This window comes from Aedes aegypti, chromosome 1 (assembly GCF_002204515.2).
Source record: "Aedes aegypti strain LVP_AGWG chromosome 1, AaegL5.0 Primary Assembly, whole genome shotgun sequence".
In the NCBI taxonomy this organism is placed as follows: Eukaryota; Metazoa; Arthropoda; class Insecta; order Diptera; family Culicidae; genus Aedes; species Aedes aegypti.
The window spans coordinates 18,054,988-18,078,981 of record NC_035107.1 but is presented as its reverse complement, the minus strand read 5'-3'; the positions used below and the strand labels follow the sequence as shown (position 1 = coordinate 18,078,981).

Sequence of the window (23,994 nt, the reverse complement as noted above, 5' to 3'; positions counted from 1 at the left end):
GATTTTTCGTTGGACCCGTTGGCGAAAGCTAGCGGTGGTAATCCTTCTTGGACACCGTCTTGGGAAAAAACCTTTCGAAGGTCACGTCTTCTTTCGTTTATTAACTAAACATGGTATCAACAACTAACAAAAGGAAGGGTGAATCTCTGAATTCACTACTTCCTTCCAAAAAAGTGGGTTTTAAAACTGTCACTACACGTGGCAAGAATGGAAGAAAGGACGTTTCCCCGGAATGCGAACTTTCTTCCAAGGGTGAAATGAATAATTGTATCGAAATGAGCAATCAGTTCGATGCTCTAGACAAATTTTCCGAACACCAAGTCGAAGCAGCCTCTAGCCCAGGCTCTTTGATTCAAGTGAGGAAGCAAAGAGTGCCGCCTATCGTGGTCAGTTGTTCCGAATTTGGAGGATTTAGGCAGGAGATCTTGAACTCCATTAGGGGAATCAAGGTTTCCTTCCAAATCGCAAAGAAAGGAGACTGTCGCGTTTTGCCGGAAACTCTTAAAGATCGTGAGCTTCTTCTCAAACATCTTGAAGAGAAGAAGCACAAATTTTTTACTTATGACGACAAAACTGAACGTTTGTTCAAAGTTGTCTTGAAAGGTCTCTCAAGTGACTATAAATCACCTGAAGAGATCAAAAATGGAATTAATGATTTACTTGGATTTTCCCCAGTCCAAGTAATCATTATGAAAAAGAGAACCCAATCTGGCATTGTTCGGAAAGGGCTTTCTCAAGAATTTTATTTAGTTCACTTTAACAAAAAAGAACTAAATAATATTAAAGCTTTAGAAAAAGCAAAACTTTTGTTTGATGTCCGTGTGACATGGGAACATTAACAGAAACCTGGAGGAAATTACCAGAACCCCACTCAGTGCCGTCGGTGCCAAAAGTGGGGTCATGGTACAAAAAATTGTCGCATGGATGCTAAATGCATGATTTGCGGAGGTTCTTCTCACGCCAAAGACGTCTGTCCAGTGAAGGAAGATACCACCAAATTCATATGTTGTAATTGCGGGGCTAACCATAAGTCCAATTTTTGGAATTGTCCTTCACGCAAAAGGGTCATTGAGGCTCGTGCCAGGCAGATGAAAGATAAAATCCGTTACGATAACGGTCGTTTCCGGAATTTGCCTGGTAGAGTATCGAACAATGCTCATTTTTCAGTTAACGATCGCTTGATCATGAATCATACCCATCAGGAAGATCATAATCATGCTCATTCACAAAATAATTTTAATCCGTCGGGTAGCCGTTCGAATCTTTCTATTTCGAATGTATCTACCCACGGTAAATCCTTTGCCGATATCGTAGCAGGAAATTCGAACTCCTCCCCTGTTCGATCCATGGGTATCCATTCTACTTGTTTCAAATCAAATGGAAAAAACCCTACCGCCACAGGTAACTCCGCTTCTTCGTCTACTGGAAATTCCAATGGGAAATCACATGACATGTCTGCTTCTGATTTCAATTTTCTAACTGAACAATTGAATCTAATGATTGATGCAATGTTCAAAGCCACCACTATGACTGAAGCAGTCCAAGTAGGTGTAAAATTTACAAATCAAATTGTTATTGGATTACGTTTTTCTAATGGATCCAAATAATAATTTAAATATTTTAAATTGGAATGCTCGTTCTCTGAATGGTAAAGAGGAAGAGCTGTTTAATTTTCTTACGGTTAATAACGTGCATATAGCAGTTATTACCGAAACGTATTTAAAACCTGGATCTAAACTTAAAAGAGATCCTAACTTTTTTGTTTATCGTAATGATCGACTTGATGGGGCATGTGGAGGAGTTGCAATCATCATTCATAGGCGTATAAAACATCAACTGTTTTCATCATTTGCAACTAAAGTTTTTGAAACTTTAGGTGTTTCTGTCGAAACACAGTTTGGTAAATATACTTTCATAGCTGCCTATTTGCCTTTTCAATGCTCTGCGCAGCAAGTTAATTTGCTCCAAACTGACTTGCGTAAATTGACTCGCAATAAGTCAAAATTTTTTGTCATTGGTGACTTTAATGCCAAACATCGGTCATGGAATAATTCTCAAAGTAATTCCAACGGCAGAATTTTATTTGATGAGTGCTCTTCAGGATATTTCTCAATTCAATACCCTGATAGCCCCACATGTTTTTCCTCTTCTAGAAATCCATCTACGATTGATTTGGTCCTAACCGACTCTAGTCATCTTTGTAGCCAACTGATTACTCATGCTGATTTTGATTCTGATCATGTCCCTGTTACATTTCAAATATCCCAAGAAGCGATTCTCAAACCTATCAGCTCCACTTTCAATTATTTACGAGCCGACTGGAATATATATAAAACGTATGTTGACTCTAATCTTGATGTTAACATTTCTTTAGAAACTAAACTTGGTATTGACAATGCTCTTGAAACTTTAACAAATTCCATTGTTGAAGCCCGGAGCATTGCAATTCCAAAATGTGAAGTAAAATTTGAATCCGTGATTATAGACGATGATCTTAAACTCTTGATCCGTCTTAAAAACGTGAGGAGAAGGCAATTTCAACGCACTCGCGATCCTGTTATGAAAATTATATGGCAGGATTTGCAGAAAGAAATCAAGAAACGTTTTGCTCAATTAAGAAACAAAAATTTTGAAAATAAAATTTCTCAATTGGACCCTGGCTCTAAGCCATTTTGGAAATTATCTAAAATCTTGAAAAAACCTCAGAAGCCAATACCAGCATTGAAAGAGGAAAACAAATTATTACTAACTAATTGCGAAAAAGCTCAAAAACTTGCTATGCAGTTTGAAAGTGCGCACAATTTTAATTTAGGACTTACTAGTCCAATTGAAAATGAAGTTACTCAGGAGTTCGAAAATATTCTCAATCAAGAGAACGTTTTCGAAAATGCCTGGGAAACTGATTTGGAAGAAGTGAGAACTATTATTAAAAAATTCAAAAACATGAAAGCTCCTGGCGATGATGGAATTTTCTACATCCTCATCAAGAAACTTCCAGAAAGTAGCTTATCATTTTTAGTTGATATATTTAACAAATGTTTTCAATTAGCATATTTTCCTGATAAATGGAAAAATGCTAAAGTTGTTCCAATTTTAAAACCAGACAAAAATCCTGCAGAAGCTTCTAGCTATCGTCCAATCAGTTTGCTTTCCTCCATCAGTAAACTTTTTGAAAAGGTTATTTTGAACAGAATGATGGCCCACATCAACGAAAATTCAATTTTTGCCAATGAACAGTTCGGATTCCGCCATGGACATTCGACCACTCATCAACTTTTACGTGTAACAAATTTGATCCGTTCCAACAAATCTGAAGACTATTCTACTGGTCTTGCTCTTCTAGACATAGAAAAAGCATTCGACAGTGTTTGGCATGAAGGTTTGATTGTAAAATTAAAAAACTTTAATTTTCCAACATACATTGTTAGAATAATTCATAGTTATCTGTCAAATCGTACACTTCAGGTTAATTATCAGAACTCCAGATCTGAAAGACTTCCTGTAAGAGCTAGTGTTCCTCAAGGCAGCATTTTGGGACCAATATTATACAATATTTTCACATCTGACTTACCTGAGCTACCTCAGGGATGTCAAAAATCTTTGTTTGCGGATGACACAGGCCTCTCCGCCAAAGGACGAAGCCTGCGTGTTATCTGTAGTCGATTGCAAAAAAGTTTGGATATTTTTTCTTCATACTTGCAAAAATGGAAGATTTCTCCTAATGCTTCCAAAACTCAACTAATAATATTCCCACATAAACCAAAAGCTCTTTATTTGAAACCTTCAAGTAGACATGTTGTCACGATGAGAGGGGTTCCAATAAATTGGTCAGATGAAGTTAAGTATCTAGGGCTCATGCTAGATAAGAATTTAACTCACATTGAGGGCATTCAAGCCAAATGTAATAAATATGTAAAATGTCTCTATCCCCTTATTAATAGAAAATCAAAACTTTGTCTTAAGAACAAGCTGTTGATATTCAAACAAATTTTCAGGCCAGCCATGTTGTATGCTGTACCAATATGGACTAGCTGTTGTAATACCAGGAAGAAAGCTCTGCAGAGAATTCAAAATAAAATTTTGAAAATGATTCTGAGGCTTCCTCCCTGGTATAGTACCAATGAGTTACATAGAATATCCAATGTTGAAACATTGGAACAAATGTCAAATACAATCATTAATAATTTCAGGCAAAAATCGTTACAATCTTCTATTGCCACGATTAATGCGTTATATGTTTAGGTTAAGTTAGGTTAAGTATATTAAAAACGTTTTTTTTTCTCTTATAAGCAGGTGAAATCAACTCACCTGTAAAAAAACTGAACTGCTACGGCAAATGAAATGTAATATGTTGTTAACAAAATGTTAATTAAATCTTAAATTTGTTTTACCAAATTAGGATGATAGTGTTGTCAAATAACACAGAACACCTAGATATAAGAAATGAATGTAATGTTTGGAATGATACTAATAAGTGATCGGCGCCAAACAGTGGGTGGTGTGTGTCTGTCTTGTTTTCGTTCATGGTTCGTTGTCTTCAACGAACGATGAATGTCATGTGTGTTGTATGAATGCAGGCCAATAAATGGGATGAAATTATGGCTCGTGTGTCAATAATCGTTGAATTTTCCAAAGCCTGGATCGGTGTTTTTTTTAAACTGAGGTTGCATGAATCTCATCACTCACCAGAGGTGATCTCGGCCTCTAGTAACAATGGATGTCATATTAACATTCCTTCCCTTCCCCGATGACTGTAAGGACGTGGCCGGCGCCGTTATTGACTTTTTAATGTTTGGAGTTCTCGAAAGTGTACATTAAAGATGGAAAGCTACTCCCAAGCTACGTCTATTGGTTCCTTGTGCAACTTCGATTATTCTGGTCAATCACGGAGTAGCCACTACGAATTGTATGGTCATCAATGCTTAAGCTTATGCTTATGCTTATGTGACAAAATAAAGTGCCCACTTCCTTCTTGGCCCCAGAAAAGATGATTTAAGAAAAATAAAAAGCAATTTAATAGTTAATGTGTCCTCCTTTGGCCTTAAGGACTTGCTGGAGGCGCTTCGGCATGCTTTTCACCGGGTTTTGTAGGTGTTGTGGTTCTAGTTCTTCCCCGGCGCGCTCCAAGGCTTCAAAATAATTATGTTTGTTGGTAACACCAGTTTTGTCAACCCTGGCAACGAGAATCTCCCACAAATTCTCGATGGGGTTGAGGTCTGAGCTTTGTGGAGGCCATTCCAGCGGTTTAATCCGACAAGACCGGAAGTAAGACTTGGTCTTCTTGGCAGTATGCTTCGGGTCGTTGTTCTAGAGAAATATGAATTTCTCTTCAAGGCCCGTCTGAATCAGCGAAACCCCCAGATTTTCCCGCAAGATGTTGATGTAGGAATCTGCCGTCATTATTCCGTCGATTTTCACGAGGCTTCCTACTCCACTCCATGAAAAACACCCCCAGACCAGCGGGAAAATCTGGAGGTTTCGCTGATCCAGACGGGCCTTGAAGAGAAATTTACATTTCTCTAGAACAACGATCCGAAGCATACTGCTAAGAAGACCAAGTCTTTCTTCCGCTCTTGTCGGATTAAACCGCTGGAATGGCCTCCACAAAGCTCAGACCTCAACCCCATCGAGAATTTGTGGGAGATTCTCGATGCCAGGGTTGACAAAACTGGTGTTACCAACAAACATAATTATTTTGAAGCCTTGGAGCGCGCCGGGGAAGAACTAGAACCACAACACCTACAAAACCCGGTAAAAAGCATGCCGAAGCGTCTCCAGCAAGTCCTTAAGGCCAAAGGAGGACACATTAACTATTAAATTGCTTTTTATTTTTCTTAAATCATCTTTTCTGGGGTCAAGAAGGAAGTGGGCACTTCATTTTGTCACTATTTATTTTTCAATACAAATTGATTTTCTTTTTCTTTGAGTGAAATTTTTTTTTTTATCAAAATTTCGTAAGTGCAACTTTAAAAGAATATCAAAAAAGATTTATGTGTGTTAACTTTAATTTTAACCAAATCAATGAGAGAAATTCGAAAACTGGTAAGGTGAGCACTTTATTTTGTCTATCAGTGTAATATCAAACTGTGAACCAAGGGTGCTTAGATTGCATTTATATCATATTCATATTCATTTCCAGGTTTATAGTAAAACAGCCGTAAAAAGCCACTAGTGTGTCGATAGCTTATCGTCCACTAAGGGTACACTCACCCTAGCTAAGTGGTTCTAAATGTTGTTGGGCCTCGTCCAACTTATGGCACAGTAGTTGCTCGGGCGGTATGCACTTTTGTAATAAATCGCAACGTGCTGCGGCGAGGTTCGCTGTTTGTTTGAAGCCAGCAAAAGTCATGACCGAAATGTGAATGATTTATTTCACACTTTGCGGGAAAGCGGGTGATGGGGTTAGTGTTAGGTGGGTGGCAAGAAGAAGATTGCCCTTTCTCGACGTTTTGTGTATGGCTATTGTTGTTGATATGGATATGGCAATGTATGGCGATATGATTTCTGCTTTGAGCATCCATATCTGGCAAACCCCCTTCCTACCTATAACGAGAAGTTGAGGTTGACTGATTATATCTAGATGGCGACATTGTTACTTATATCTACACCCGCTGCTGCTGTTGGTGGATATATTGTTTGATAAGAAGCTTATTGCCGCGGCCTTTCTGTTGTGCGGCTCGTATTGAGTTGATGAGAGTGTATTTGGAGGCGACTAGGGGAGCAAAACGCGAGGTATGACGGTGCAATTGCGCAGTGGCCCAGGCCTGTAGTTTGGTTGTTTAGTGTAGTGATGATAATGAGCTAATCATACAATGATGAAAGCCCAGATGGGGGATGGATCGGGTTTGGATGCGATTTATGTTCCATTACTGGTAGGGTAAATGACTCAGTTATAGTAATACAGTATCTGTTAAATTTTGATAAAAACTAACAATTTTCAACGAATATTGTCAAAATTGAACGTTTCTTCTCATCTTTGTGTTCAAATTACCTCATAAATGATATCTATCACTTCTGGAGTTCTGCTTCTGTGCGCATTAACGAGTATTATTCCAGCTACCGCCAGTGAGTTTACTAGTTTTCTTTTTCTTCATAGCGCTACGTCTCCACTGACACAGCGCCTGCTTCTTTAATAAGTGTTGGTAAAGACTGATCCGTGTTCCTAATGTACTTAATGATAATTTCGTGCGTATATAGACCTCCTGGGTACAATAATATTCGGATTAGCATAGCATAGCATAGACTCACTGTACAAGTCAATGGTTGCTACTCCGTGATTGATCGGAACTGCTAAGAATTGCACTTCGATCAAATTAATAAGTGATAGGAGTTTCCGGTGAAAAGATACTTGTATATAGAAGATTAAGCAAATATGTCGACATTCAAAATGTCGAACCATTCAAGGGTTATTATTAGTAATGACAAGGAAACTATGTTATAACAAAATTATATTCAATAATAAAAAGGGTTTTTGCCGACACTTGAAGTGACGAACCATCCATTAGTATCCAATCTACGAAGTATACCGTAACTACGCTAACGCTAACACTAACGCTAACACTTGAAGTGACGAACCATCCATAGTTGTTTGAAATATAAAAACTGTAATGATAGAAGTTTGTAAACCAACTCAAAACACTAATCAATCTTCTTATTTCAATGCAGTTCGATCTAAATACATACTTCGCATACTCTCCGATGTACTGAAGATCCGCGGTTTCGACATCGTAGCGCTGCAGGAGGTGTGCTGGACAGGTTCGATGGTGCGAACGTTAGAGGTAATCATACCATCTACCAGAGCTGCGGCAACACACGTGAGCTGGGAACAGCTTTTATAGTGATGGGTGATATGCAGAGGCGCGTGATCGGGTGGTGGCCGATCAACGAAAGAATGTGCAAGTTGAGGCTCAAAGGCCGGTTCTTCAACTTCAGCATCATAAACGTGCATAGCCCTCACTCCGGAAGCACTGATGATGACAAGGACGCATTTTACGCGCAGCTTGAACGCGAGTACGACCGCTGCCCAAGCCACGACGTCAAGATCATCATAGGAGACTTAAACGCTCAGGTTGGCCAGGAGGAGGAGTTCAGACCGACGATTGGAAAGTTCAGCGCCCACCGGCTAACGAACGAGAACGGCCTACGACTGATAGATTTTACCGCCTTCAAGAACATGGCCATTCGCAGCACCTACTTCCAGCACAGCCTCCCGTATCGATACACCTGGAGATCACCACTGCAGACGGAATCACAAATCGACCACGTTTTGATCGATGGACGGCACTTCTCCGATATTACCGACGTCAGAACCTATCGTGGCGCTAACATTGACTCCGACCACTACCTGGTGATGGTGAAACTGCGCCAAAAACTATCCGTCATCAACAATGTACGGTATCGACGGCCGCCTCGGTATAACCTAGCGCGACTGGCCCAACCGAACGTCGCTGCCGCATACCCGCAGCATCTCGAGGTAGCGTTGCCGGAAGAGGGCGAGCTTGACGAAGCCCCTCTTGAGGACTGCTGGAGCAACATAAAAGCAGCCGAGAGCATCGTCGGGTACGTGGAAAGGAGGACATGTGACGATTGGTTCGACGATGAATGCAGGCAGGTTTTGGAGGAGAAGGATGCAGCGCGGGCTGCAATGCTGCAGCAAGGAACGCGACAAAACGTGGAGCGATATAAAAGAAAACGAAAGCAGCAAACCCGCCTATTCCGGGACAAAAAGCGCCGCCTGGAAGAAGCGGAATGTGAAGAAATGGAACAGCTGCATCGTTCACAAGAAACGCGAAAGTTCTACGAGAAGCTTAACGCATCCCGAAAAGGCTTCGTGCCGCGAGCCGAAATGTGTAGGGATAAGGACGGAAGCATCTTGACGGACGGACGTGAGGTGATTGAAAGGTGGAGGCAGCACTACGATGAACACCTGAATAGCACGGAGAACACAGGCGCCGAGGGTCACGACAGCGGAGGAAATGGCTACGTCAGCACGGCGGATGAAGGAAACCAACCTGCCCCCACATTGAGGGAAGTTAAGGATGCCATCAACCAGCTCAAGAATAACAAGGCCGCTGGTAAGTATGGTATTGGAGCTGAACTCATCAAAATGGGCCCGGAGAGGTTGGCAGCCTGTCTGCACCGGCTGATTGTCAGAATCTGGGAAACGGAACAGCTGCCGGAGGAGTGGAAGCAAGGGGTCATATGCCCCATCTACAAGAAGGGCGACAAACTGGAATGTGAAAACTATCGTGCGATCACTATCCTGAATGCCGCCTACAAAGTGCTATCCCAGATTATCTTCCGTCGTCTATCACCAATAACAAATGAGTTTGTGGGAAGTTATCAAGCTGGTTTCATAAACGGCCGCTCGACAACGGACCAAATCTTCACTGTACGGCAAATCCTCCAGAAATGCCGTGAATACCAAGTCTCAACGCATCACTTGTTCATTGATTTCAAAGCGGCTTATGATAGCATCGACCGCGAAGAGCTATGGAAAATAATGGACGAGTACAGCTTTCCCGGGAAGCTCACAAGACTAGTAAGAGCAACGATGGACGGTGTGCAGAATAGCGTGAAGATTTCGGGTGAACATTCCAGTTCGTTCGAATCCCGCCGGGGACTTCGACAAGGTGATGGACTTTCGTGCCTGTTGTTCAACATCGCGCTAGAAGGTGTCATGCGGAGAGCCGGGTTCAATAACCGAGGTACGATTTTCACAAGATCCAGCCAATATGTTTGCTTCGCGGATGATATGGATATTGTCGGCAGAACATTTGGAACGGTGGTAGACCTGTACACCCGCCTGAAACGTGATGCGACTAAAGCCGGCCTGATGGTGAATGCGTCAAAAACAAAGTACATGCTGATAGGCGGAACCGAGCGCGACAGAGCCCGCCTGGGAAGCAGTGTTACGATAGACGGGGATACTTTTGAGGTGGTTGATGAGTTCGTCTACCTCGGATCCTTGTTAACGGCTGATAACAACGTTAGTCGTGAAATACGGAGACGAAAGTCGCGCCTACTATGGGCTCCAGAAGAAGCTGCGGTCGAGAAAGATTCACCCTCGCACCAAATGTACCATGTACAAAACGCTTATAAGACCGGTGGTCCTCTATGGACATGATGCATGGACCATGCTGGAAGAGGACCTGCAAGCACTTGGAGTGTTCGAACGAAGGGTGCTTAGGACGATCTTTGGCGGAGTACAGGAAAACGGTGTGTGGCGGCGGAGAATGAACCACGAGCTCGCTAGGCTCTTCGGCGAACCCAGTATCCAGAAGGTTGCAAAAGCCGGAAGGGTGCGCTGGGCAGGGCATGTTGCAAGACTACCGGACAACAATCCTGCAAAGATGGTGTTCGCGTCGAATCCGGTTGGCACAAGAAGGCGAGGAACACAGCGAGCGAGGTGGCTTGATCAGGTGCAACAAGATCTGGAGAACGTGGGCCAAAATCGAAGTTGGAGAGACACAGCCATGGACCGAGTAAATTGGCGTAACATCGTTAACGAGGTTTTATCAAATTAATTGATGTAATACCAACTAAATAAAATAATCGATCTAAATAAGTGAAATAGTCATGGAAATTTCATTAAAAAATATAGAATATCTCTAAGAAAACGTTACCCATAGTTAATCATAGGCATGAAACGAGCTCACCAGTTGGTAATCCATCCTTGATTGCACTCGAATATCTTTTCGAGTTTATCGACCTTGACGATTGACCTTGATTCCATCGCTTGCTTCACAGGAACATGGAACAGAATCAAAGAACCACACACTACCCCACTGCCCAGCAAATCGCGCGGCAACAGGAAAAACAGGAAACCGCACCGCCGACGACACGAGAAATGGTAGTTTACGCAAGAAGTTGCTCAAAGATGATTTTTACAGCACGAGTCGTACATTTATCTAACGAGGCTTGCTGAGTTGGATAATTACGACGAATGCTGTAAAAATCGAGTTCTGCAACGGATTGCGTACAACGATTTTTTGCAATTTCGTAGAAGACCACTGATACAGTCATCAGAAATCATATCGGAGTGCGTTCATCATTATCTTGCAAGTTACTCAAAACAGTTGCGAAATGGAAAAGCGTTGCGTAATGAACCGTTACGCAACTGAAAATAGTTGCGTAATTATTATACGGATAGCACTGTATACCTCAGTGCAGGAAAGTAGGCCGTTTCATAACAGATTGACGTGAGGAAAAACGGCGTATTACGATGAGAAATTGCAAAAAAAAACAAACACGATTGCTCGGGCTTCCCGGAAGCGCTCTGGAATATTTACAGTCAATTATATTTGGAATATTTACTGTAAATGCTGAAAAACCGGAAACTGGTTTTGATAAAATCGACATTGAAGTTTTTTTATTTCATACAAATTATATGGGAGTCTACAAAACAAGCTAATCTTCTATGAATTATGTTATTTTTTCTGTATGCCGGAAAAATCACTCAGTTTTGAGAAAAAAAAAGAAACTTGGACCATTGGAAAGCTTGAAAATAACTAATAATATTTTCTCCAAAAAGAAAAGGAAAAAAAAAACCTTTTCAATATTTTGCATAGTCTATCAGTGATATTGTGCAGGTGGCTGGTGCTCGAGAGCACATTTTTGACCACCAAAAGCTAAAACGTCGGTTATTCTTCCCAGAATCCAAACTGCCTTTTTGGCAGCACAATTCTCCTTCATCAAGCTATCCAGAGTAATGTTCTAAGAGTTTTTCGAGAGTGTTGAGCTCTACAGCACTGCCCATAACTGCAAATTTGTAACATTCGACAAAAGTAGGCATTGAGTAAATGGAATACTAAGTGTGCATTTTATGGCAGTATCAGAGGAAACTAAAATTTCTAAAAATTACCAGGAACTCAAAAATGCTTTTTTGAGGCTGATATTTAGGACAACTCATATCACATACTAGGTGAATTGTCAGAAAATAATTCTGATCGAAATTTCATTGCTTTCACAATACGAGGCTCATTTATAATCTCAATGTGACTGTTATGCGGTTATAATTACCAATGTGACAAAACGACTTGGTATTTTTTTCGAATTTTCTAGAACAATCTCACAGATTTCAGTAAGTCGAACGAAGTATTTTTGATTGATGATGATGATTAGGCTCTACCATCTATAATAGCAAGGCATCTGCCTATAGCACTGGAATAATCTGAAAAGGTGATTTGATCAAGATTTTACTGTTGTTTGTTAGCAATCAGTCTCCTGTATGAAGGGCCAAAGATGTATAGGCGGACCCACAAGCAGAGACACTCGCATGAAACTCGCGCAAGGGAAAGAGAATCTCCTAACAGAAAAAAGTTTTCAAAAGCAACTGTAAAATCAAGATCTCGATTAGCAGAATACTCCCAATAGATGGGGTCACCCCCAATCCACGAAATGTTAACAACAGGGAGGAGCAGGGATGCCAGGTTGGAAGACATGTCTTCCATTGGAAGACATTTGAGTAGTGTGGAAGACATTTGGAAGCCGGAAGATATTTGGAAGAGTTTTCAGAATTTGTGAAGACATTTGGAAGACAATTTTAAATTATTAGCATTTTTAAAATTCCTAGATTTGGAAAAAGAACTTATGAGTTGGAAATTACAGAAACTCTTCTAAAAGATTTTTGAACGTCTAAATCAAACTAAAGAGATCCCTCTGCGAATTCCGTTGAAAATTTTCCAAGGATTCCTTCAGATATTGATCTAAGAATTTTGACAAGGATTCTTCTAGAGTTTCTTCTAGGAACTCTTGCAGAGATTTATCAAGACATTCTAATAATGTATTTAAGTATTATTCCATAGAAACATCAAAGTTTTGCAGGTTTTCCTACAAGCAGTTTTTGAAATCTGTTTCAGTGTTTCTCGTCTATTTATTTACGAACTCATAAAAAAAAGATAGATTTTTAGGGGTCATGCACAAATTATGTCACGCTCCAAGGGGGGGGGGGGGGGTGTTGTGCCAAGCGTGACAAGTCTTACAAAAATTACGAAGGGTTCATACAAAATGTGTGACAAAGGGGGGGAGGGGGTCACAAAAGTTGAAATTCAGCGTGACATAATTTGTGTACCATGCCTTACATGTCTTTTTCCTGAGATTGCTACAATTTTTGCTTCTGAAATTATCCCAGGGATCTTTGGGATATCTGTCAAGATTTTTTTCATTAAGATGTTCCTCCGAAGATTTGCTACAGAAATTCATTTGGAGACTTTTTCAGAGAATTTATAATTTCTCCGAGATTTCATCCAAGGTTTCCTCTGCGTATATTTCATCCAGCAATTCATTCCGGGGATTTTCTTCAGAAATTGTTCCGGCGATTTTTTCAGACAATTTTTCAAAAGATTTTCTCCAGGAAGTTCTTTGGAGATTTGGAATTCCTCCGAGGATTTTAAGGATTACTCCGGGGATATCCCTCTACATTTATTCCAGGAAAATATTTATTTATTATCCAGGAATTCTTCAGAGGATTTTCAATAGCAATTCCTCCAGGGATTAACTTCAGAAATTCCTCCAGAAAATTTTCCGGAGATTTCCATTAGATTTTTTTCCGGTGATTTGCTACAGGAATTCCTTCGGGGATTTCCACCAGGAATTTCACCGGTGATTTTTCCTTAGAATTCATCCGGGAATTCTTTTAAAGCTCCTTCATGGTTCGTCCTGCATTTTTTTTTATATCTCCAGGATTTCTCCAGAGTTCCTCACGTACAGTCAAACCTCCCTGAGTTGATATCTGGAAGGACCACAGACTCATGGAAATACCGAGCCATAGAACAGAAATGCTTTGGAAAGCTGTATGAGGGGGCCATCATAGTAATCATGTAATGATGAGTTTTTGTATGCTTTCATGTGTCGATATCGAATAATGGAACACCGAGTCATGGGAGTTTCACTATAATTCCTAGGAAATGCTCCACAGCTCCCTTAGGAGTTCTTCTGAAATTGCTTCGAAAAAATCACTACATTCCCTCCGGGAGTTTGTCCAGAGTTCCTCAGGAAATTTCTAAAAAAAAATCTCTGGGAATTTCACTAGACGGCCTCCAGAAGGTCATCCAGAGTTCCTCCAAAAAATTGTTTATGTCCTTCAAGAAATTATTTCGGATTTTCTCTGGCAATTTTTTTGGATTTCGTCCAGCAATTCATCGGAAAGTCCTCCGAATTTCTACAGGCAATTCTTCTAGATTTCTTCCAGAACTTCCTCTGGAGTTCTTCCAGCAATTCCTCGAAAGTTCCTCCGTACTTTCTGGAAGGTTCCTACGGCGTTCCTTCCAAACAGTGGGAATTGCTTCGAATATTCTCCTTAGTTTCTCCAGGAATTTCTCCGGTGTTCAAGCAATTTCCCTAAAGTTGCTTTGGGAACTCCTCCGGCATTCCTCCAAGAATTGCTTCATAGTTCCTCCAGGATATTCTTTGGAGATTCTCTAGGATTTTGTCCAGAGTCTGCAGGAATTCCTTCAGAGTTCCTCCGGAAATTCCTTCGGCGCTTCACTGGTAATTTTTCCGGAGTTCTTCCAGCAATTCTTGAGGATTTTATCCAGAATATCCTCCGTAGTTCCTCCAAAGCTCCAGGAGGAATTGCTGAAGGAACTCGTGAAGAATTGCTGGAGGACTCGAAAAGGAATTCATGGGAGAAATCCGAAAAAAAAAATCCTGCGCAACAATTCCAAAAGAGCCAGGGAATTCAAAGTACTTCCCGGTGGAGCTTTGGTGAAACTTCGGAGGATATGCTGGATAAATTTATGGAGAAAATCCCTTTGAAGTGTCCGGGAAATTATTTCTGAGGCAAATCTCCGGAAGAATTGCTATTTGAGATACCCCGAGAAATGTCTGGAGAAAATCCCCGGAGGAAACCCACGGTCAAATTTCTGGAGGAGTTGCCAGAAGAAAGCTCAGGAGAAATTTTCTGAAAAATCCCCGAAGGAATTTCTCAGTGAATTTCTGGATTAAATCCTGGAGGAAATCTTAATGTAATGAAATCTTTGGAGGTACTTCTAGAGTAAAACCCCGGAAGAACTTCCGGATAAAATCCACAGAGGAATTCCTGGACAAAATCCTCGAAAGATTTGCTGTTCTAAATCTCCTTGAGAATTCCTGGAGAAAATCCCGGAGGAGTTCTTGGGCGAAATCACCGGAACAATTCTTGGAAAAAATCTCCGGAGAAATTTCCGGAGAAAATCCTCGGAGGAACCTGGAGCAAATTTCCAGAGAAGTTTCTGAAGCAAATTCTCCTTGGCGAAATCTCTGGATGAAATCCCCAGAAGAATTCCTGGAGAGAATCCCAGGAGGAGGAATGCACCAGGAATTCCTCCACCAAAATCGTGGACGAAATCCACGGAGGAATTGCTATTGGAAATCACATGAAGAATTCCTGGAGAAAATCCCGGTGGAGTTCTTGGGGAATCTCCGAGGAATTCTTGGAAAAAATCCTCCGAGGAATTTCTAGACGACTCAATCGGAAATTGCTTTGGAGCTCCACCGGGAATACGATGAATTTAATCAGAGTTTCATTAGGAATCCACCAGTATTTCCTTGGAAATCCTCCGGAGTTCCACTAGGAATCCTTCTAGAATTACTCTGAGTATTCCCCTAGATTTTCTCAAGAAATCCTTCAGATTTTTTCCAAGTATTTCTTTGAAATTTGTCCAGGAATTTCTTACGAGTTTCTCCTAGAATTACGTCAGAGTTCTTCCAGTAATTTCTTTGTAGTTTCTCCAGAAATGCTTCCGGGGTTCCTCCAGGAATTCCTCTGGAGTTTCTCTGAATATTCCTTCAGTCTTCCTCCGGGACTTACTCCGGAGTTCCTCCGGAAATCCTTCACAGTTTCTTAAGGAATTCCTCCACAATTTATCTGGGAATTTCTCCAGAAATTCTTCCAAAGTTCATCTGGAGCTCCACCGGGAATTTATTGGCAGTTCTTCCGGAAAAGCGAGGTTTTTTCAACAGTGTTGTACAAAATACAACAGCGCGACGATTGAAGTGTAAAAAAATAAATAAAAGGAGTTTTCCTAGAACTTGTTCGAAAACTGTTTACGAAATTTTTCATATCGCACATGAGATTGATAAATTTGCTAAAGAGTCTGAAGAAAACCATGAAAAATTATTATATTTTTGCTAGAATTTATGGAGATTGATAGAGAAAAAGGTGGGCATGCTTAGAAAATCTGTATAAACATTGCTGGAGGATTAACAACTACCGAAAAGCTAAACATTACATATAATTTGCAATTGGATTAGATGGACAAATTGATGTGAAGATTTTCGAAAAAGTTACACGTCTTCTCAGTGAGAATCGAACTCACGACTCCCCGATCTCTAGTTGGGGCGCGTTACCACTATGCCATGAGAGGACTCATAAACGCAGAAGTTAACCTGAATTCGATTTCGTGGGTTCGATCCCCACCGTGGTTTCTTTTCACAGTTTCATTTTAAATTTGTACATTTGTAAACCGCAAAACATCAAAACCTTATAACAGCAAAATTCCTTAGGCTGGAATTTCCTAGAACTTGACAATTAATTAACTGTGCAACTTGTAGAATAGTGCAGAACAATGAATGTTGAAATACCAAATATAGCTGTTCGCGTTTGACGTGTAAATCCAGTCTAATTGAGCTTCAAATGCGGTAACACAAAGTAACCAAAGGATACTTAGCAACCATTAACTCTATCACCGCCAACCTAGCAAAGAAAATCAATCTTTGACTTCGCCTTCCTTGTTAAAAATCTTACCGCGTTTGGTGTTCCCGCATTTGATATTTGCATTTCAAACGCACACAGCAATATACTGTAACCCTGAGTTACGTAATATTGAGCGACTCAGATTCGATCTTCACTGTGATTTCACGTGCCACTCAAACTTGGCCTACAGAGTTATTGTTCATCCGTTGAATCTGTTGCATGATCCCTTGTGGGCGAGCGACGAATACCGGTTCCAGAAATCAGGATCATGTCCGGTTCGCATAGTAACCGCACTATCAGAATCGTTCATCCGTGTATATGTTCACACTTTGATTTCAAATTAAATCTCTATCGTTCTACAAAACGAATCCTTTCCCATATCCAAATTCCCAGTGTTTTCTTGTGGAAGTGCAGAGGACTCCTCGGCTTCCATAAAGCAAGTAGCACGTCAACATTTCCCTCAAAAAACTAAATTGACCTGCATTCGGACGCAACCAGCGCCGTTATTGATTGTTACATGAATGAGAGCACCAGTACTTACAAACTGAAGATGCTACTGATCCAGAGTAGCGTCTGTTGGTTGCCTATGTCAGTACAGCTGTTCCTGCAACAACGGAGTAGCAACGGGTGGTCAATCATGCTCATGATCATGTTCGTGCCACTTGAACTTGACCTGCATTTGAGTTTTTATGTAGTACTCTACTAGTAACAGAACCCCGGGACACACAAAAGCAATATTTTGTAGAAAATTGTACAAACCATAACCAGCCTCTGATTAATTCCAACATCCGTCTCTATTTTTCAGACTACGACTCGCAGATCATCGGCCAGAAGGAAAAGTCGCAGTCCACGTGTCTTCCCTTGAGCTATGTGCTGCGCTTCATCACGGATCCATCGCGGAAGGAGAACTCCCTGACCAATGGAGCCACTGGAGCCGGCGGCTGTGGCGGCCTCAAGGGCAGCCTGGGCAGTAGTGGTGGACACAATGGCGGCAGTCTGACGGCGTCCAGTGCCGGGGGTGGTGCTGACAGTACAGCGTATCAAAGCACACCTCCGGGAACGCCCGGCAGTATCACGTCGTCATCGTTGCATGGAGGCGGAAGTGGGGGTCTGGGAGGTGGAGGAGGGGGAACGACGGGGAGTGGAACCGGTGGGAACACTGGGACGAGTGCGGATGGTAAGCTTGCGGCGGCAGGATCGGCTGGTACCGATATGAAACGCAAGATAGCTATCAAGCATCACAGCTACAGCATGTCATCCTCGAACCGAAGTACAACGCCCACTGGTAGGTTCCTTGGAAACTGGTACCTTGACTCTTGCATTGTATTCTGATGAGAAAATGTTCGGATTTCAGGTAGCGAAATGGACGATGACGACATGATGGTGTCCGAGTCGGAGGACAGCAACGATTCGTGGACGACGGAGGAGTTCAGTTCGGAGTTCATAATGCGCTATGGAAGCAGGTTTGTTCATTTGTAAATCGTCCTGAAACCTCGCATAACTTGTGATCTCGCCCTTAATGCCATTGGTAATCGAGTGTGTAGCTTCTTATTTGTAAGCAAATGAATGGAACAGGATGAAATCAATCACCACCGGGGGATAGAGAAGGATCTTCTTTTCATCGTAGCATTGTTGAATAACATGTATATCCATTAGTTTGTTCGGTAACAACAAGCTACACACTCGAATATTAATGGCTTTTAGGGCGAGATCACAAGTTATGCGACAACTGATCGTAAGCTTTGCCGTAATTCGAGGTTGGTCCCGGCCTAGAGCGCTAGCCTCGAAGTGGCGTGAAGATCAGATAAGCACTTAATTTTAAAGAAACATATGTAATATTGACGCCTCCTACGTCACAGTTTCAGGGGCTGTCCATACCTAAGCCATACATGTCGTAAGCTAAACTACTACCCTTTCATTTCAGGCGCCATTCATCATCCAGTGGAAACGGGTTGAACTCATCCAATGAGAAACCGTTTGCGTGTCCAGTGCCGGGTTGCAAAAAGCGGTACAAGAACGTGAACGGAATCAAGTACCACTCGAAGAACGGCCATAAAAAGGACGGAAAGTATGTTACCTCACTTGATAGTTATCTCAGTTCTTCGATATTATTAACACGATTTCCTATTTTAGTCGCGTCCGGAAGGGCTTCAAATGCCACTGTGGCAAAAGCTACAAAACATCCCAGAGGCTAAAGAACCACCAGCACAGTGCTCACCAGAACCCGGTGGTGGTGGACGCTGTCAGTCCGTCTGCCAGTGTGTCCGTTCAGCAGCAGTTGTCAGGAGCGTTGGTGTCGCCCGTTTCCTCATCATCCTCTTCGTCGTCCTGTTCGTCCACAGTGTCGTCCATCGTTCAGTCCCTATGTTCCTCCGCCAACGCCAACGGCACCAGCAGCGGTAACAATCAACAGCAAACCGGTGGTGGTGGCAATGCGACGCTCAGCGTGCCAAGTGCCGTCGCCATTGCCACCGCAGCAGTATCTAGTCAAATTGGTGAGTTTTTGAGATGGATTTGTGTGTAATACCGTTCTAGATTTTCGAATGGGTAGATGCTCCCAACCGGAAATGGGTTTCAGAAGGCAATATATGCAACTAGCAAAATGATCTGCGAAGCAGACAAGCTGACTGGTTCTCGTGATTTATGTTTAGTCAGACGTCCACTGTAGTTACTTGTGACAGCCGTAGTTACTGCATTCCAGCACTCGGCATCCGCACACATTCTCTGGATTATATTGCAAACATGCGATCTCTCACAACAATGAAACGCGGGCAATCGAACACGACATTCTCCGCTGTTTCCTGCACACCAGCACAAATGGAGCACGCAGGACATTCTGAGTGCCCGAACCTATGCAGGTACTGCCTATAGCAACCATGCCCTGACAGAAACTGCGTCAGGCGGAAGTTCACTTCCCCATGATTTCTTTTATACCAATCTGATACATTTGGTATGAGCCGATGAGTTCATCTACCTTTAGTGGAGTAATCCCATTCCTGCTGCCAGCTTCTGAAATTTTCCTCTAAACACGTGTCGCGGACTCCTCTGGTACCTCTTTGGTTGATGCATTGAACATCTTCCTTGATGATGAGCCCGATGGGCGTCATCCCGGCTATGATGCACACGGCCTCTTTAGATACAGTCCAGTATGCACTTTTTACTCTCAAGCACATGCTTCTGTACGTGCTTTCCAACCGCTTTAGGTTTCTGCTCGTTTTATACGCTTTTCACCAGATTGACCCTCCATACCTTAGTATGGATAGCACCACGCGTGCCAGCAGCTTGCGTTTGCTGGCGATTACAGTAGAGTTGTTAGGCATCATCCTCGAAAGCGCCGTTATCACCGTATATGTCCTTTACAGGCATATCCAACGTGGCTAGTGAAGCTGAGCTTGTCATCGATCGTTACCCCAAGATGCCTGAGGGATCGCTTGGACTCTACGGTGCAATCACCTACCGAGATAAGCGCCCCTTGCTCGGACTTGCAGTTGTTGACAAGCATCACCTCAGTCTTGTGACGGGCCAGTCCTAGTTTCCTAGACTTCATCCATTCCACAACTATGGAAATAGAGTGCGATGCTGTCAACTCTACTGCCTTCATCGATTCGCCTTAGACCACTAGGGTGATATGGTCGGCGAAGCCAACAATCTTAACACCAGTCGGAAGGGGCAGCCTCAGTACGTCATCGTACATCGCATTCCATAACAGCGGGCCCAGGATTGAACCTTGAGGTACTCCTGCGGTAATTCGAACGTTTTTCTGCCCCTCCTCTGTGTCATACAGTAGAATCCTACCATCAAAATAGCTTTCTAGAAGCTTACACAACTGCACCGGTACCTTTAGGCGGTGAAGTGGGTGGGCTGTCGCTTCCCAGTTTGCGCTGTTGAGCGCATTCTTCACATCCGAGCTCCTTTTATGCTCGATTGCCACTTCAGCTCTCTGAACGACCGACTGGATAGCGTCCAGGGTAGATTTACCTTTCCTGAATCCATACTGGTTGTTGGACAGGCCGTCCGCACCTTCCGTATACGGTACTAGCCTGTTGAGGATCAACCTCTCAAATAACTTGCCCGTCGTATCTAATAATAGAAATATTAGTAGTAGAACGCTAATGGCGCTGTTCTCACAAAACTGAATTAGTTTATTATCACCTTAAAATGTATATTTTCATTGTTTGATCGATGCCATGTTGTAGTGGATGATTTTAAAATTTATTTGACACTTTGAGGACCGGTACTCAAGCTGTCAGCTCGTGGCAAACTAGATGTTGGTAACACGAACAGTGCGACATTAGCATTCTTAGGTTAATGCTTCTACTTATCTAATAGACCAGTGGTTCTCAACCTTTTTGGTGCCCCGACCCCCTTTGAAACTTTACAAACGCCTCATGGACCCCTAAAGATGCATGCTCTTAAGGTGAATGTTCATTGAGTACGGAAACATAATGTTGCCACCCACTCGAACCACCCACTAAATCACCCTCTCGAGCCACCCAACAAGACGTCAGGAAATCTCCGAAAACCTTGGATCTCGTCAGTAAGCTCGCAAAATCTACTAAGGATTAAACTTCAAATATCTCAGATATTTTTATTGGTACCTCCAGAAATTATCTTAGTTTTTAATTTTCAAGATCACACTGAATAGAATTTGCATGGCTGTGCGTTGTGTAACTATAGCTGACGTTACGAGAATTTACGTTGAAAGGAGCACAATAGGTTTCAGACAGATCATATATTTGCAACTCAGTAAAAATGTTCTCTCGAGACCAAACTGTATCAAAGCTCAAGTAAAAATGAAGCAAATGCCAAAAGTTAAAAAGCAGTTAAAATCGACAAATCGTAAATAATAACACACAGCTGTTTTACTTGCAAAATAAAAAGGCTCTGTATTTTTATTTTCTTTGATTAGTTGGCGAAAAACGACATTTTATACAATTCGATTGTATCTCCCAACACACACAAACTATACAAACTTTGTCAACATAATCATAAAACTCGTTATAAAACGTTATAAACTCGATTTTCAAAGCAGCTAATACCGCTTTTTTCAAATTATTCATTGGTCCACTGCTCAAAACTGCCGATGATCAGATCTTTCTCCATCAAGATGGCCTACAATCGGAAAAATTCGCTAACTGTCATTGGCCTCAGTAGGGGTGAGAGGCCAATGACTCTCTCTTGCTCATTCGTTGGAAACCCCTTTTAACAAAACTCATAAATAGGCCAATGTCTGCTTGAAAATCGGAAATGGGTAAAAAAATTAATCTAATATTTTTTTCCCACATTTTTGGCAGTTTTCATAGTAATATATTTTATTAACGTGTTGAAAAATGTAAAATGCAATCAACAAGCAAGATATCATATAGATGTATTTGAATGCAGAGAAATAGGAATTAAAAATGTAGTGATCAATATTCACATCAAATTTTCTCTGATTCAGTGATCTGAGGATCGGTCCTTTTGAATTTTTACGCGAGACTTATTATAAGTTAGGAGAAACGACACATATTTTCAATGGCTTCGCGGACCCCCTGGGAACTCTTCACGGCCCCCTAGGGGTCCGCGGACCACTGGTTGAGAAACCCTGTAATAGACAGATAGGTCTATATCCGACGGGTCACCTGTTGGTTTCCCCGCCTTTGGTAGTAGCACCAATTTCTGTCGCTTCCATACATCCGGGAAGATTCCTTGATCAATGCAGCGCAGCATCGCGGGTCTGAACATGCCCGGATCCGCATTCACTGCCGCTTTTAAGGTGATTAAGAGCACAAGATTTGAGAACCAAACAGTGCTCCGCATTGAAAATTTATTCCATTGGTCACTACCAGGAAGCAAGCAATTTGATTGATTTTCAATGCGAACTGTTGTCAGATTCTCCAGCCTTGTGCACTTGAAAATTCAAAGTTTGGCTTCGTTTTATAATCACCTTAAGGCAACATTTGGGATATCATCGGGTCCCGGTGCCTTGTTTGACGCGAATGACTTCACGACTTCTGCCAGCTGTTCGTTCGTCACCCTCGCCGCTTATTCTCCTTTATCTGCCTCATACGGCGCTGGGGCCATGGGCCTGCCATGGGATGATGCGGGAAGAGTACATCGATTATCAATCGCAGCAACTCAGGCGACTTCTCTTGGTTTTAGCCATTACCACTCTGTAGGCGTCACCCCACGGACTCGAATTGGCACTCGGGCATAGACTATCCGAGTCCGTTTTCGACTCTTGATTTCCTTTTTGAGAGCCAACTTTGCCTCTCTGAATGCTGCACCGCGTTTTTCTCTTTGTGCTTCTGTGCGTGCGCGTTGCATTTTTCCTGTAGCCCGAAGGCAGATTGTTCGAACCACCAGTACACCGGCGGCCTGTTCTCTCTAGCAGGGGCCTTTCTCGGCATGGAAGCATCACAAGCTCGTAATATCACAGCAACTAGCTCTCCGCCGTTTAGGTCCAGAGTGTTCCGTTCGCGCCTCAGGGCTTCAGCGAATACTTCGCCGTCGAGGCGCGTTGTTTTCCAACCTCGGGATTTGATCGAGTTACATCGCACTGCCCCCCGCCCGCCTGGTATTATACTATAGCGAAGCGATTGATGATCGCTATAGCCAGGTTTTGCTGCTGGAAAGGAATCGCTGAAGAAATTTCTCGCCGATTCCTTGCAGAAATTTTCTACAGCAACTCCCGTTTGAACTGACATTTCTTTGCAACTGCGTACTGCGATCAGAAAAAAGCGCTTACTTGATCGATTCCTTGCAGAAATTTCCCATACATCAAGATAGGCCAAGAAATTACTTGTCAGCAGCGAATCAGGCTTATGAGTATAACCTAGGAGGGACGAATGACCTTCGGGTTAAAGTCCCTCTCAAACAACAACAACAACAGTATAACCTAGGACAGGACGTGACAGCTCAACTAAGACTGCCCAGTTGTTTTTCGGTCGATATCCTTGACGATACAAAAGCCAGTGCTACCAGTATTCATTTTAAGCAAATCTTGTGAACAAATTCAAATATCAATGCCCATAATTTGGTTGTTTCTTGCACGCTTCATTCATATAGTGCGATAGAGGATGCTTTATTTTTAAAAATTCAGGTTTATATTAGAAACCGGCAATACTTGTAGAGAAAATTGACACAATTTCCATTATATTGCTCTCAATTAAGTATATTTAATTGATTTTAGTATTGTAGAAGCACATGAGGAAAAGTTAACATGGAATATAAATGGATTCGAAACAAAAAGACTTCATGAAAAATTTCCAAACTTTTTATGAAACTTTAATTTACGATCTAGCAACACGGCCGGGCTAGCAACAAAGTGCCCTGTTGAA

General features: G+C 42.1%; 1 protein-coding gene across 2 annotated transcripts in view; it reads left to right on the top strand.

Moving 5' to 3' along the window:
* The window catches only part of LOC110674766 (uncharacterized protein DDB_G0271670-like), a 66,402-nt gene that overhangs the window by 29,056 nt on the left and 13,352 nt on the right, over nucleotides 1-23,994 (top strand). For both annotated transcript variants that reach the window (XM_021839049.1, XM_021839048.1), the window contains exons 4-7: nucleotides 17,481-17,960; nucleotides 18,030-18,138; nucleotides 18,600-18,743; nucleotides 18,809-19,170. In XM_021839049.1, the coding sequence (XP_021694741.1) occupies nucleotides 17,481-17,960; nucleotides 18,030-18,138; nucleotides 18,600-18,743; nucleotides 18,809-19,170 (1,095 nt within the window). The remainder of the gene's footprint in view (nucleotides 1-17,480; nucleotides 17,961-18,029; nucleotides 18,139-18,599; nucleotides 18,744-18,808; nucleotides 19,171-23,994) is intronic.